The sequence below is a fragment of the Cyrtonyx montezumae genome, unplaced genomic scaffold (assembly GCF_038088225.1).
Source record: "Cyrtonyx montezumae isolate F1298 unplaced genomic scaffold, pur_monq_1.0 scaffold_20, whole genome shotgun sequence".
Taxonomy (NCBI): domain Eukaryota; kingdom Metazoa; phylum Chordata; class Aves; order Galliformes; family Odontophoridae; genus Cyrtonyx; species Cyrtonyx montezumae.
The window spans coordinates 2,437,708-2,453,064 of NW_027071937.1; the positions used below are offsets into that span (position 1 = coordinate 2,437,708).

Genomic DNA, 15,357 nt, shown 5'->3' on the forward strand with positions numbered 1-15,357 from the left:
GCCCGGTGCTCACGTGACCCCGGCGCCGGCCGGAAGCGAGGCTCTCGAGCGCGGCAAGATGGCGGGCGCCGCGGCGTGGCTGAGGCGCGGCGTGTGGGGCCCGGCCCGGCGGTGAGCGGCGGGGAGGGGGAGGGGGAGGGGGAGGGGGAGGGGGAGCGCGTTTCTCTCGGTGCCCGCCGCCCCTCCCCTCACCGCGGCTGTGGCCGTCCCGTAGGTGCGGACTGGCGGCCGCCCGGAGCTACAGCGGCGGCGGTTCCTACCCCAGCGTGTCGCTGGCGTGCCCGCTGCCCGGAGTGCCCAAGGCCGTGTTCGCGGCGGCCGAGGGTCGGGAGCGCTTCGAGACGCGGGTGACGGTGCTGGAGAACGGGCTGCGCGTCGCCTCCCAGAACAAGTTCGGGCAGTTCTGCACCGTGGGCCGTGAGTGGGCGCGGGGCCGTGAGTGGGGGTGGGGCCGTGGGCCCCTCGCGGCGGTGGGAGCGCGCTGACCTCCCGCGTTCTGCCCCCAGTGCTCATCAGCTCCGGGTCGAGGCACGAAGCGAAGTACCGGAGCGGCATCGCGCACTTCCTGGAGAAGTTGGCGTTCTCCGTGAGTAGCGCGGGGTGCCCGGGTCTGTGTGCAGCACGGCCCCGTGCAGCGGGTGCTGATGCTGTGTGAAGTCCGCTGCTCCCGTCTCTGAGCGTGGCTTAATGCGGGAGGCCGCGGTGCTGGAGCGGGAGATGCTCGTTCTGGAGGGGTTTTATAAACTGCTGTCCCTCTGCTGCTTTGTGATGCGGATTGTCTTTGTTCTCAGTCCACGGCGCAGTTCAGCAGCAAAGATGAAATTCTCCTCACCTTAGAAAAGCACGGAGGCATCTGTGACTGCCAGGCTTCGAGGTACAGCAGTTTCCCTCTGTTCTCTTTGAGGTGACTGACAGTCACCATTGCTGCGACAGTACAGGTTGCTTTATCCTTATGAAAAACACAAACCTGCGTGTGGGAACTGCTGACAAGTCCCAGAAGTGGGCTGGTGGGGTAATGCAAGCCAGCACCGTTGCCTTTTCAAAGCATTTATTGAGTCACGGGCAAGCATCTTTAGCTACAGTGCCCTAAAGCACCGTTACCGAGCGGAGGTGATTCTCAGCACAGCCCCCATCTGCTTGCCTTGCAGGGACACCATCATGTATGCTGTTTCTGCTGATGCCAAAGGCTTGGACACAGTGGTCAACTTGCTGGCTGATGTCGCGCTGAGACCCAGGTTATCAGGTCAGGGAGCATAATATCTCCCCAGAACAGGAATCCCGAAGCACAGCTCTAAGTAGACTTCAGATTTCTTGATTACATCACGCTCACCAAAGAGCTCAGGAGTTCTTGTGTAGCAAGCAGTTCTCCTGGCAGTTGTTATCTCTTGCTTTCTCTCTTCTTCTAGATGAAGAAATTGAGATGACTCGAATGGCAATCCGGTTTGAGCTCGAGGACTTGAACATGAGACCTGATCCAGAGCCTCTCCTCACAGAAATGATCCACGCGGTAAAACACTGAGAAGTGTGTCCTGTGTGCCCCCCCGAGACGTGCTGCACCCCCTTCCTCAGTTTTCCCTTAACTGCGGGGTTCATTTTAGACTTCTGAGAGCAGATATGCTCAACAGCCATTAATTTCTGCTAACGTTTGGGAAACAGTGCTCAGTCTGTCCTTCCTCACAAGTCTCAAACAGGCAGAAGGTGTGGGTTGCTACTTCAGTGCATCTGTTTCCTTTTAGGCAGCCTACAGAGAGAATACGGTCGGACTGAAGAGGTTCTGCCCAGTGGAAAACACTGACAAAATTGACCGGAAAGTCCTGCACTCGTATCTGCGTAATTACTACACGCCAGACAGGATGGTGCTGGCAGGGGTGGGAATTGAGCACGAGCACTTGGTGGCGTGTGCCAGGAGCTATCTGCTTGGAGCAGAGCCGGTGTGGGGCAGTGCACAGAGCAGGGACGTGGACAGGTCTGTGGCTCAGTACACGGGAGGCATTGTGAAGGTAAGGGGAAGGTGGAGAGGGCCGTCCCCTTTCTGCTGGAGATGCTGATTTGGATTTGAATGGATTTTTTGTTTGTAGGAGTTGCTGGTTTTAAAATGACACGCTGTTCGGATAGAACTAGTTGGGAATGTGGTCCCCAACTGGCTGTGGTGGCAGCCATTATTGGGGCGATGAGTTAATTAATAGGAATTTAACAAGCTGGATAAAACAGATGTGAGAATCAGTCCTAATCGTTTGTCTGCTTTTCATGCAGGTTGAAAAAGACATGTCAGATGTGAGCCCGGGCCCTACTCCAATCCCAGAGCTTACCCACATCATGATTGGGTTAGAAAGCTGCTCCTTTTTAGTAAGTATCCACCTAAGATATTGGCTGCCCTGTAGGTGCAGAACCTCAAGCTACAGTGTCTCGGAGGTAAACGTTGGCACTCTTGCTGCTCACTGAACCTGAGCTGTTTCACTGAGCATTTGATAAAGGCACTGATCTTTCCATTCCTCCTGTGCCATGTTTTGGATCCTTTTTCTCTTTACTCATCCCTGATCCTTGTGAGCCTTGCTGGGTCTCTGCTGTTAGGTGACCAGATTTCTTCTTGAATTTCAGGAGGAGGACTTCATTCCCTTTGCAGTATTGAACATGATGATGGGAGGTGGTGGCTCTTTTTCAGCTGGAGGGCCTGGCAAGGGCATGTTCACCCGACTGTACCTCAATGTGCTCAACAGGTTTGTCTGCGTTTGCTTCATGGATAGCAGGAACAGTCTTCTGCAGCAGGCTGACATGGAAGGCCTTGTCTTGTGGAACACAGCACTCCTACGTTTTAAATCAGCTTATTCTATTGCAAATACATGAGACTGAATTGTTTGTTAGTGGGCATTCTGAAAGGGGAAAGGTGAGAAGTGAGCCAGCAGCCTGTCTTCCATTAGCCCAATCCATTCCCTCAGGCAGGGAATATTAGAAGAATTGGCTCTCAGTACCAGTAATACTATTCCATTGGTTTGTTTTCAGTCTCGAGGATTCAGAGGGCAAGAAGGAAAAACTGAGAGGCAGGGACTGACAGCTCCTTCTAGTACTACTGAGAAGCCTGAAAATGAGCTAGGAGGGGACTCACTGTCCACATTTCTTTAATTTGATACTTCTGTTCTGTAAACTTTAACATTCTGTTTGTGTACTCACAGGCACCACTGGATGTACAATGCAACTTCTTACCACCACAGTTATGAGGACACAGGTCTCCTGTGTATACATGCCAGTGCAGATCCCAAACAGGTACATAATCCTGTATTCAAGGACAGGTGTCCTTAAGCAGTAATGCATCACTCATTACCAGATGATATGAATTAGATCTTTTGTACTTTGGGATAACATAGTGGTAGCAGGTATCTATAAACCCGGAATGTTGCAGAACTATTGGACTCCCCCCCCCCCACCCAGAAAAAAAAAAAAGGGTTAAACTGGATGTTGAGCACATTATGTTAATCTAACAGAATATTAATCACTAATTTTGTTTCAAATACCTATTTTCCTTAGGTCCGGGAGATGGTGGAAATCATCACAAGGGAATTCATTCTGATGGCAGGAGCAATAGGAGAGGTCAGCAGCCTGACTTGCAGAGTATGACAGTGGTCTTTGAGCTGAAGTATTGCACTGTACTGGCCTTTCTGGGTGAACTTTGAAGTGTTTCATGTGTTTCCATGAAAGAAAGCAGTAATGTTAGCAGCACGTTCCCAAAGAGGAAGGTCTCTGCACAACTCTGAAGTGCTCTGTGAAGAGCTACAGAGCTTTTTAGCGCAAAAGGAAGGCCACGAGGGCTGGAATATGGCACTAATCCTGCCCCTCTTGTGTTTTCCAGGAAATGGTGGTAGCTTGTATTGGAAAGCAGTAGCCAGTCTTTTCTGAATTTATTATTTGCTGCTCATCTGCAGGTAGAACTCGAGCGAGCAAAAACACAGCTCAAGTCAATGCTGATGATGAACCTTGAGTCTCGACCAGTTATCTTTGAAGATGTGGGAAGGCAAGTGTTGGCAACGAACACAAGGAAACTACCTCACGAGCTCTGTGCACTCATCAGTGAGTAAACCCTTTTTCCTCTCCTGGATTGATGTGTGGCTACAACCTGGGGGTGGCTACTTTAAAACAGACATAGCATAGATGACTTCCTCTCGGAGGAGGACATCCATCTTTTCAAACTGATGTTCTTGCAAGCTAGCATGGGTTTGCAGTGGGTTGGTTTGTTTGTCAGAAGAAAGGCACAAGCTGAAGCCTGGTGGAGGAGGTCTGTGGTTAGTGATGGTTTGGTTTTCTGAGCAGCATGGGGTCTGAGTTGGTACTGTGCTATTTAGAATGTGGCTGTTACAGCTCTGGCTTTGTTTTTTTTTCCCTTTTTCACTGCAGGTAAGGTAAAATCCACTGACATCAAGAGAGTGGTCACGAAGATGCTCCATAAAAAGCCAGCTGTGGCTGCACTGGGTGACTTGACAGATCTGCCCACTTATGAGCACATCCAGGAAGCACTTTCCAGTAAGGACGGGCGGCTCCCTCGGGTGTACCGGCTCTTCCGATAAAGCAGTGCTTCCTCCACCTGTGTGACAGACTTTGCTGCTGCTGCTTTGTTCTTCTTGTGCATTTATAATACTGCTACAACTCCACTCCCTCCCAGATCTTTCCAGGCCTACTGTGCAGATGTGGAGCGACATTACAGCTGAGCAAAACTGCTTCAGAACACTGAGCTATGAAGAGCTCACTGTGCTGGGTTTGCAGGCCCACCCTGGCTCGGGATGAGTACTCTGAGCCTCAAGAGATGTATACAGCCTTCTCTTGGTACTGGCATAGAACCAAGAGATATGCCAGTACATCAACCCCAAATATTTATAAACCTAAACCTAAAGCGTGTACCTGAGAAGTCAGTGCTGTGTGTTACCACTGAGCCATGGTGTAGGAGCAGCCCTTGCAGCAGGGGAAGGCAGTGGCCTGCCTTGCAGGGCAGGCACGTGGCAGCAGGCCAGAAGGGATTAAATAGCAGAAGGCTTCAGGCTAATAATTAGAGGTGTGTTCCTCCAATTAATAGCCTTCCTTCACAAGGGCACTCACCACGCTTGTTTGTAAAGGATTTGCTTTAGATTACATTTCAGTTTGACAACTTGTACTTGGATGAGACATCCTGTGAGCTGTCAGACCTGTGGGTATAGGAAGGCTGCTGAAGAGAATGTTTTAATAATATCCCCTCAGAGAATATTACAGCTATTACCAAGGTGAACGAGAATTTGGTCAAAATGACTTGGGAAAATAGTGGTTACTATCCATGCAAAAATAGGCAAGGTTCTGTTCTGAGCACTGTGGATTACTTCACCACTGTAATACTCTTAGAATTATGTCTGGGAATAAGTTAATAATTATGCTAGAACCCAAGGGAACAGAGATTTCCACTTGAAAGTGAATTATGCTAAAGAATAAAAGTTTTTCTTATTCCTAAACCAGTATTCAAAGGAGTTGCTGCTGCACCTTAAACTTGTACCCCACCTTTCTTCCAAGTGTCAGATTAGCTTAAGGCCTAATGAGAAGAAGGCAGAGCTCTCAGCCCTCCACTGGCACAGAGCTCAGCTAGCAGTTAACACAAGGACAACGTTTAGAAAGCTCATGATACTGAGTGACAGACGTGGGACTGCCATCGTGTTCCAGAAAGGGAAAACAATGGCAAACATTTAACATACTGAAAAAATAGGGACCCAGAGAGCACCCTGATTTGAATACCCCTTTCCTCTATGGGCTTAAAAATGGAGCCAGTGCCATCACAGCGTGTCGGTGCCTTGTGGTGTGTTGTAAGGAACAATCACATTGGGAGCAGGATACAACGAGGCAGCTCCGAGCTGCTTTATCACCATACCTCACATGACTGGAACAAAACCTGGTACACTGCTTCTTACAGAACTCACAGCGTGCAAGTCCTGTTCGATTGCTGTGCATGTTTTTTAGAGACAATAAAGAAACCTCTGAATGACTGAAGCAAGTGGCAGTTCTGAAAGCGAGTGGTGAAGTGCTGTGTCTCCTGAAGTGGCAGATGAAATGCCCTTTATTAGTTCAGTGCAAACAATACCAAAGCCTGTCTCGCTTTTCCAGCTGAAGAAGAATAGCTGAGGTCACCCAGGGGGTTAGCAGGCATCACGGTCCAGGCCACAGCTCTGACAGCCCTGCAATAAGACTGCCTCTCAGTTAAGGTACCGTATGAATTTATTTGCATTCCTTCAAAAAGAAAGGAAATCCGAATACCTGGCGGCTGCAGACAGGTCAGTGCCGTGATGTTTGTACTGCAGAACAGAAGCCCTGCCTTGGATGGGTTGCATAGTTAGCAGCACTTCCAAACTGCTACGTACCGAGGTGGTTAATAACCCAGCAATCTGTGCCTATACAGTATTAGCTGTACTTGGTGCAGTGCCATACCAGTTCACGTGTGTGTTTAGCCTTGGGACAACGCTGTGTCAAAACCAGCAAGTTATTCCCAGTTCATGGAACTGGGAAAATAAAAACAAAGGGATGTAAGTGTCATCAGAGGTAACAGAACTGCCCTGATGTGAGTTGCTGCAGTTTCCCTGCTTCCCTCCTCAGTACTATTTAACCTCTGAATGCTTTGGTGGAGCATTACACAGTAGCTGCATTTTGACCACTGTTTTCAACTTGAGTATCCTGCTCTAGGAGAAGGGGGGGAGTGTTTTAAAGTAGGGATTGCTCCCAGCAACCTCAGACAAATGTATGGTGTGGAAGATTGGTATTTACACCCCCCCCCCCCCCCACCACTAACACAAGGCCTACAGAATAATGGTTGAAAGGCAATGTTTAGACACCTCAAATGTACAGCAGTACATTCATACACATCCTGCTGGAGAGGACCAAAAAAGCCCAACTCAGGAGTAACCATCCTTAGCAAAACCACCTACCTCCCCTAACTGGTCCCCGTTATGCATCTCACAGAATACTGCACATGTGGCTACAGATAAGGAAAAAAAAACCCACAACATATATGGGTTAACCTGATGAAACTGAGCAGACAAACCCACACTGTCCCCTTCCTGCAGGTTTTTCTTAGGTCCCTTGCCCCCAGCCATGCCAATTCCAGGAGATGTGGACCCTGCATGGAGTCATCCTAGAAGAGACAGACTGCACCTGGTCGTGGCCATATGGCCAAAAGTATTGCATCTGTTGGAATGGATGCCCTAAATAACCAACTCTCTTTTCTTCAGCAAAAGCATTTGAGCTGTATGGATTACCTCATGCAAATGAATCCAGGATGAGGTTCAAGACATTCTTGATGAGCCCCAGCAACTGCCAGAGGTGCTTAAGCAGACGATTCCCTGAAGATTTTGCCGTGGCTTGAAATCCTCTTTCCAGGCACCTCTAACAAAAGCACTGCAGAGTTCTTAGCTCAGGAAATGCTACATATGCTGCTGGATTTTTGGTCCTTTTGCTGTCTTCGATTCTGAAGTTCCCTCGTAATCCGTCTCTTTATTCCAATTAAGTAGAGTTCTCTGTCAAACTGCCCTGCAGCGAGTGGAATACTGCAATATAAAAGCAAGCCATTAGATTGGGGCACAAATACATTCCTGTTTGCCCAACGTTTGCCAACTAGTTAATAACACAGTTAAAAAGCTAAACTAGTTTACTGTTAACCTGCTGTATTTGCTGATATGGTTCATGCACAGCAGCTCTTACCCTGGACCAAAGGAACTCCCAGCTTCTGCAACACTTCTATTTAATGGATATTTGATATTCATACTCCCCCCAAATCCCAATTCTAATTGCATTGCTGATGAAGTGCTCCAAGAAATGGTCCTTTTCTAGATACCTGGGTTTTGAACTCCCCCAGCAGGCTGCTTAAAGGGCAGTGGCAAACTAAATGAAAAACAATTTCAGTGACTTAACTTCGTTTTCTGAGGAGTTACACGAGCACAGCAGCTGACAATGCTAAGAAACTTGGAGAATCTGAGACTGTCCACTGGCATATGGCTGTGTTGGAATGCAGCCACCCCTGGGAGTGCAAACAGCACTGACCCCAAGAAGGGAAACAGAAACAGAAGATGAAATCTGCCTGTGCTGATAGGGAAAACAGAGAGCTGCATCTCAGGTGGAACACAGACTTGGTCAATTGAAATGGACTCAATTAATCTCCCTCAGGAGGATTAAGAGACCTGGCAGCCAGGATTTCTGATGTTAGCTGCAGGGCTTAAGCACTATTACTGCTCTGATCATTGGCAATATATATTGGGTAAAAACCCAAACGCCACAGGGAACTGCAGGAGATTAACTCTTCTTTCAGAGACTCCAATGCAACAAATGCTGAAAAGGAGCACATCCTCAGGATCTCTGCAGACACGTGCAGTTACACAGCACAGCAGGTACTCACTTGTCTCTGCCAGGCCTCACTTTCACGCGGAACAACGCAAACACGGGACGGTGGTCTGAAGTTTTGATCACGGGACAAGATGAGTATTTAACAGCTTGGATGTCATCTCTGTACCGACTGCGGAACACTACTCGATCCTGGGAGACAGAGAGGAGACTCATGGTAACTCCCTTGGCATTGCTGTGCTGGAGAGAAGCACCAGTTTGTTTATTACACTCTAATTAGGGAGATCCTTGGACAGGGATGCAGTCATGGAGAATGTCTGATCCCAACAGCACTTCTGTGTCCAGTTCTGAGCACAGAGGGTAACACGCTGTAACATGAGAGGCACAAAAAAGTAAGACAGGCAGTCTGACAACTCTCATGTTGTGCACTCAACAATCCTTTCTTCTGAGTTCCACATGCCCTGTTGCCCTTGTCAAATTTCAGCATGGCTGTATCTCATGAGGACCTCCTATAGGAGGGAGCACATACAAGGCAGCTTTTTAGTACAGGGGAGAATCCCCTTTGGAGAGCCTAAGCAGCCCTTCCAAGAGTGCTGCTCTGAAATGGTTGCTTGGACTAGATGATCTTGTAGGTCCTTTCCAACCTAATGAACCTATGAACCTATGAAATCCTCTCACCGTGTAGGAAGGAGTCCTCTGTTTGGAAGTGGTGTCATAGCTGTCCTTTCCTATGTCAAACTTGTAGGACGGACGGAAATGAATGTCAGCCTCTTGGAATCCTTTGAAAATAGACCCTGTATGGGAGAGGAAGAATGACATAAACTCCTTCCCAACACCCTGACACACGTTCTGCACTTATTCAACTCTGCTGAACTAATGCTGGGTAGTAACGGCAAGCATGTACATACACGACTGTACAAATCTAGGTCTGGAAACATGGGAAGTTCAGGTTCTTATATGGTGAAGATGAATAGCTGTGTCTGTGTCTACTTAAACAATGCTTGCTGTGTGTACTTTCCCTTCCACTGAAAGCTGACAAGGCTTTGCATATGCTGCCTGTCCAATCTAAATGCCCTTGGTGCTGTGAGAGAATGACATCCATTTTACAGGAGTCAGATGAAACAGAGCAACAAATATGTTGGCAGATTACAGGGGATACACAGCAAAATGCAGGATTCTCTTCAATAGACCCCTGCTAGATTCAACAGCTGAGTTCCCCTTCCAGTGATCTCAACAAGAGAAAGCAGTGAACGTGTTTAGGAAACAGGGAGTTGGCTGCAACCATGTGCGTGTGTAGAAATCTGTTCCTGCAGGCTGGGGAGAAGGACAGCTGTTACTTACCCCTCCCCATTTCACTAGTAAGCTGGTCATATGCCAGGAGCTTGGAGATGCCTGTTTCTGGATCCTGGTTCAAGATGGAGTCCACAGTTTCACGGTCCTTATTGAGTCGGAAGTTGAAGTCACCAAACCAGAACACTTCATCGAACCGAGTCGTGACATCACCTGCAAATTCAAGGCAGAAGCGTTGGTAGGAAAGGAAACACTCCACAAAGTTCCAAAACCAGGCAGAAATCCCAAACTTCTCTTTCCCTTTGAGGAAAAACGGATGTAGCCACATGATCACTGAAATGAAACTCTCCATCCTTTAGATGCTGAGAGTGCTGCCAGCTATGCTCAAGGAATTGGCATAAAGTTTTTATTAACAAGACATGTAACACTTGAGCATGTTTTCTGCCTTTCTTATCAGAGAACATGATGATTTAAAAAACAACAGCAGAAAATTTCAGGAGAATTTAAAAAGTTAACATAGGAACAAAGAAAACAGACCAAACTACGTGTGAGACCTAAGAACAGTATCAACAGAGAAACCAGAGCTTCCTTACAGACAGAAGTTCTTTCTAGGACTGAGCTCTACACCCAGACATCACATTAACATCACAGTATTAAGAAACAATAATGAATATGGCAAGCAATACATCTGCAAACTGAAGGAATGCTCTAAGTTCTGAAAAAGTCATTTTTCTAGTTCTGGAAAACCCTAGAAAAATGAAACATAATATTTGTAAGATTACACAAAAACTACTTTTGAATGCTCTCCTTCCTCCTCCATTTCAACCTTTTCTCTCAAGTATCTCCCAAATTATGCTTTGACTGAAAAAAAAACAGGTGGTGTGAGTAACACCCATCCTCACAGAGAAAGATATGCAGTCCCTCTTGATACCAACTAATTAAAAAAACCATTTCATTCTCATTCTCTCCTCCTTTGAGCACTCCCCTTTGGTTCTGCACAAACCCTGCTCCTTTGGGCTCCTACACAAGAATGTTTCACACTTACCAGAGCTGGATCGATATGGGTTTGTGTCTGGAACGACCTTAGGAAGGGTAAGTGCTTGAATGGTTTTATTGTAGTCCAGCTTCCTCTCATTCACCTTACTGTCCCCAGCTGAAAAACAGAAACCCCACTACTGGCAAGGATGCATCATTTCCATTCAGCTCCATTTCTGATGATAATAAGAGCTTTCAATGGGGATCAGACATTCCACGTGTAGAAAGGAACACTGACCCAGGGAGCATGCAGACTTACAAACAATGGCAGAAAGCGTGGAAAGAGAGAAACAAATGCACAGAGCTCCTTTTTGTTTTCTAAACAATTTCTTTTCAAGTTTTCTACCTCACATATGCCCTCCCCACACACATCCCTCAGCAGCACTGAGCTTTGACTTCAGTCTGTGCTGCTCTTGTGTTCCCCTGCAGCCTTTTTACTTTTGTCAATCAACCCCCTCCTTCCTCGGTCAGGACACTTCTAACAAAACTCTATGTGTCTCACATGTGAAATGGGAGGTAATGAAGAGAAAGGAGGTCCCAAAAAACGTGAAGCAGATTCCCAGAGCTCCCTTGGTTTTGATCTGAGATACGATTCGAGTTGTCACTGTGGCATATTCCACTTCTGGAAGGAGAAAGAGAAGCTGCTGTTAGAGAAAAGCCCCAGAGACCACGAGTACGGAAGGGAGGAGAGGGACAGCCCTGGAGAAAAGGACAAGACACCTGGGAGCAGCAGCCCTTTCACCTCCCCACTCTCCAGCTCATACTGGACCACACACCTGAGCAGAACCAGATCAGGTCCCTTCGAATGAAGACTGACATGTAGAGCACTCCGTGTGCAGCAGAGTACAGCATGACATAGTGGGGGCCCAGAGTCTCCTGCAGACGGATTTCCCACTCTCTTCTGCAGGAGAGAACAACAGCTGGATCACAAAGACAGTACAAAGAGACAACAACCAGGAAAGGAAATCAGCACTGTGAAAACAGAGTGATCCCTCTAATGAAGAAAGGCAACTGAGTATAAGCTGCCAAAGCAATGCTGCAATGAGGGCTGCTCAGTCTAAATCATGGCCAAAGGGATGGAGGATGGTCTGCACGTTGGTGACTTAGAGCTTTCAAATCCAAGGAGATACAGTTACCACTGGAGGGATAATGCAGATAAAAACAGGGACTGATATGAGGCTTTGACCTGCTTTTCTAGGGCTAGTCCATCTCACATAGTAAATTTTGGAGTAATGAAGGTAGTACAAGATTGCTAACACTGATGGTCACTGAGCTAGGCTGCAACAGGCTTACATAACACGCCTACTGAGCAGGAGCAATTCTGTTAGCTGCCCTGGGAACAGGCCAAGTTCTGTATTTATAGACTTTTGTGACATTTTCCTCTAACACCCCACGGTGTTCATGCCACAGAATTCACAGAGACTGCAAAGTGCTTTATGAAGAATACAATTATTTACAGACTGACTAAAACAAAAAATACTAATTAACAAGAAAAGAGGATGGTTCATTACATTGTTTTTGCTACCTGTCTGGACAGCCTTCCTGAACCCCAATGACATACATGTCCTGGGCAAAGTCAGGATCTGTTGGCAACAAGAAGTCATCCAGATTCTCTGGAAGTTCCTGTTATTAGAAAAATAAATTATGTAAAAAACAACAAAAGGAGAAGTGCAGACAAAACGACAAGTTCTACAAACAACTTGTGCACTCTGGAGGATTACATGCACGTACCTTCTGGCCTTGCATGTTCCAGGTGGCCACAAAAATTCCAACATTCCGGTCAGGGAAATATCTGCTAAGCTCTTCTGCTCCCAGTAAGGCACCACTTGCCAGAAGGCTGCCTTCCAAATAGCTTCTGTGAACAGAGGACCCATAGAAGAGTATCTAACAGCCACGACGACTGGAATGCAGATTCGTAACACTCAAACCTTGAGTTAGTCAAGAATAAACCTTCTGCTCAAGAAAACAACATCTTTAAATGCTGTTCTGCTAATGGGGGTTCAACAGAACATTTCAGCTTCCAAAAACTCAGAGGTAAGAAGTAATAGACATGCAGAGAAACACGAAACAACTCAAAGCAGAATTACTTCCCCCTTTATTGGTGCCACCCACTCTTTGGATCAATGACCAGATTTGTCTCAAGGTCCTGCAGAGCACTGTGTACCTACTGCACACCACTCTGAGCTGAGCACTCGGTGCCCTTTGCCTTCCAGCACCACACCACAGTGCTGGGAGGTCTTCACACAGCGAGGATTCCACACCTTAACGAGCAAAATCACCACTTCCCCCCTCAACCAATAATCCAAGCTTAACTAATCACGAAGACAATCAACTTGAGCAAGAGGTCAGGGCCCCAAGAAGAGAAAGTGCTGAGACCCGAGATTCTTCCTCAAGAGAATCCTGGAAAATCTGAGGCAGAGGAGCTCCTGAGGAGCAGTTCATGGTGTATTGCTTGATTCTGACACGTGCCAAACAATCACAATATCTGTACCTTATAGGGTTGTGGTTGTGGCAGGCACACACAGACAACTGCAGCATAATTGTTTCTAACTAGAACAGTTGAGTGAAGGATTTTTTTTCCTGCCCATAAATGCTGTAGTTCAAGCACAGCATATTTTTTTTTTGTAGGAAAATAAAAAAGATCCCAACTGTTAGCACACACAGTTGCTGTTCCTTAACTTCCAAACCAGCTTACTTAAATATTACAAGAAAGCTGACAGAAATCTTTCACAACACACAAAAAAGGAGAATACAGAGTATCTGTCCCAATGTTTTCACCCACAAACTACTCCCAGTCTCCCCAGAGAGTTAAATAACAGCGTTTCAGCAAAGTGCCCACCAGCCACAACTTCTCTGCCTCTGACCATCAGGATTCTGCAAGGCAGCAGACACCTGGGCTTCACCACGAGAAGCTGGGGGGACGTACCTGCTCCGGACATCCTTGGAACGAATGGGAGTGAGCAGGCTGAACGTGGATTTCATGGAGTCCGTGGAGCAATTATCGTATGCTATCCCGTCGCCATGCAGCCTGCTGTCACTCAAGCTGTTGCTTACCCTCCCGAACTTGTGCTGAGAATAACGTTGATAATCCATAAAATCTGGGTCAATCTTATTAGCTGTCCTCAGCGTATGAGAGGCCACATTGAGCTCCATGGGTGGCAGAGGTCGAGCTGGCATTATTTGGGACAGCCGGGGTTTGCCGCCTGCAAACGCTTTCCCACGCAGAAGTCCACCAAAGGCACTGGAGATCTCACAGGCTCGCTTCCCCAGCTCAGAAGCGCTCCCTTTGCTTTTCCCCACGGGACTTTCTTCTGAGGCATCTGGTGAACTGTGCAAGGAGTTTGGCTCGCAACACTGACTGCAGGGGGGTGCTCTCCCCCTGATGGGAGAGGTGAGGGACGTGTCCTGCAGAGAACCATTGGAGGAACTCGTCTCGTTGGGATCAGTCAGACTCTCCTGACTGCTTCGAAGCCGCCTCCACCTCCTCCAGTTTTTCTCATCCAAAGACGCAGCGCGCTCCAGCCGGGGTTTCCTCGGAGGCCTTGGGGTAATTGACTTAATTTTCACATTAGCTTTGAATTCATCCGGTAGAAGCTTTAAGGTTTCATTGATAAAGGTGTCTACACGTGGAGGACCTTCGAAGGTCAGAATGCTGTTGCTGCTGGCCTCCTTCCTGGCTGCTCTGCCTGCTTTTTTAGCTTGCAGGTCCTGTACTGCTCCACCTTCTGCCCTCTGCGTAACACATGTCCCTGAGTGCTGTGAAAATCCATTGAGAGAACTCATTCTCCTTGTGGGTAGCAGCTATGGACATGTAAAGCTCCTCACTGCATAGCTTTCTTTCCCTTCCTTACTCCAGGGGCTCACAGAGCTTTAATGAAGATGCAGAGTATGAAAACAGTTCAGTCTTTGGTCGAGAACAAAGGGAAGGTGCATGTGCGGACAGCTGCATTGTCTGGAAAATTTCAAGAGGTAGAACACCTGGATTTTCCCAAAGGAAACAGAACTTCCTGAGCTGCAAACTCTGGACTGCACTCAGGGAGCCAGCTCCTTGCAGCTCCACATTCTAGAACAAGTCAAACCTTAACGTGACCTTGCACCAACGTTATTCTCATTTTTACAAGAGCAGTACGGTGAGCTGAGCTGCAGGCACCGCTTCAAAGCTATTTCCTCAAGCAAAGAGCTACATATGCCATCAGCACGACGGCGAGCTAAAGCTGCCCGTCCATCTCCGCCAGCTCTTGTGACGCTGCGGCCCAGCCCTGCTGCGCGGTGCGTCACAACCCGCAGCCAGCACCGCAATTCCCAGCGGCCTCACAGCAGGCAGAACTCAGCGCGGAGCTCCCAGCGAGTTGCTCACCGCACCGAACCCCCCGGGGCACTGCAGCTGAAACTGAGAAAGCATCCTCCTCGTTTCAGGGACGCAGAGGGGGCTCCCAGGCGAGCCCTTTCAGGAAGGGATGCATCCGCAGCGACACGCTTGGCAACCGGCGTCAGCGCCTCGAAACGAGCAGCCCCGCCACAGCGCGGCAGGAGGCGGCCGCCGCGCTCAGGCTCAACCCGCCCTCCCCTCCCCACACACACACCCAGGGCCGGCCCCGCTCACCATTGAGAGGAACGCGGCCGCGCTCCCTCGCGGGGTTCGCCTCACGAGGACTCCACCTCACCGCCGGACTCCACCTCACCGCCCAGCGCGGCCCGGGC

General features: G+C 48.3%; 2 protein-coding genes across 3 annotated transcripts; one reads left to right on the forward strand and one right to left on the reverse strand.

Moving 5' to 3' along the window:
* Positions 1-35: 35 nt before the first annotated feature.
* Positions 36-4,694, forward strand: PMPCA (peptidase, mitochondrial processing subunit alpha). The gene is made up of 13 exons (XM_065737329.1): positions 36-111; positions 215-417; positions 507-586; positions 792-874; positions 1,149-1,243; positions 1,407-1,507; positions 1,737-2,000; positions 2,254-2,346; positions 2,599-2,717; positions 3,171-3,261; positions 3,523-3,585; positions 3,918-4,062; positions 4,387-4,694. Exons 1-13 carry the CDS (start codon positions 59-61, stop codon positions 4,554-4,556), a joined length of 1,560 nt encoding a protein of 519 aa, XP_065593401.1. The 5' UTR covers positions 36-58; the 3' UTR covers positions 4,557-4,694.
* A 2,088-nt stretch (positions 4,695-6,782) lies between these two features.
* Positions 6,783-15,341, reverse strand: INPP5E (inositol polyphosphate-5-phosphatase E). 2 transcript variants are annotated; one of them, XM_065737295.1, is made up of 11 exons: positions 15,260-15,341; positions 13,583-14,608; positions 12,388-12,511; positions 12,182-12,279; positions 11,433-11,557; positions 11,159-11,278; positions 10,667-10,774; positions 9,673-9,834; positions 9,010-9,125; positions 8,387-8,523; positions 6,783-7,541 (listed from the first exon to the last, which is right to left on the reverse strand). In XM_065737295.1, exons 2-11 carry the CDS (start codon positions 14,437-14,439, stop codon positions 7,409-7,411), a joined length of 1,980 nt encoding a protein of 659 aa, XP_065593367.1. In that variant the 5' UTR covers positions 14,440-14,608; positions 15,260-15,341; the 3' UTR covers positions 6,783-7,408. The 2 variants fall into 2 exon arrangements, with proteins under 2 accessions (XP_065593367.1, XP_065593368.1); XM_065737296.1 differs by lacking the exon at positions 15,260-15,341 and having other exon boundaries at positions 13,583-14,631.
* Positions 15,342-15,357: the final 16 nt, after the last annotated feature.

Excerpts from the sequence above, each read along its gene's own strand:
- PMPCA (XM_065737329.1), top strand. The coding sequence starts at position 59 with ATGGCGGGCGCCGCGGCGTGGCTGAGGCGCGGCGTGTGGGGCCCGGCC. Across the intron at positions 2,347-2,598 it reads TAGAAAGCTGCTCCTTTTTA|GAGGAGGACTTCATTCCCTT; the intron begins GTAAGTATCCAC and ends CTTGAATTTCAG. Across the intron at positions 3,586-3,917 it reads TGGCAGGAGCAATAGGAGAG|GTAGAACTCGAGCGAGCAAA; the intron begins GTCAGCAGCCTG and ends GCTCATCTGCAG.
- INPP5E (XM_065737295.1), bottom strand. The coding sequence starts at position 14,439 with ATGAGTTCTCTCAATGGATTTTCACAGCACTCAGGGACATGTGTTACG. Across the intron at positions 12,280-12,387 it reads GGAACATGCAAGGCCAGAAG|GAACTTCCAGAGAATCTGGA; the intron begins GTACGTGCATGT and ends TTCTAATAACAG. Across the intron at positions 8,524-9,009 it reads AGAGGACTCCTTCCTACACG|GATCGAGTAGTGTTCCGCAG; the intron begins GTGAGAGGATTT and ends TCTGTCTCCCAG.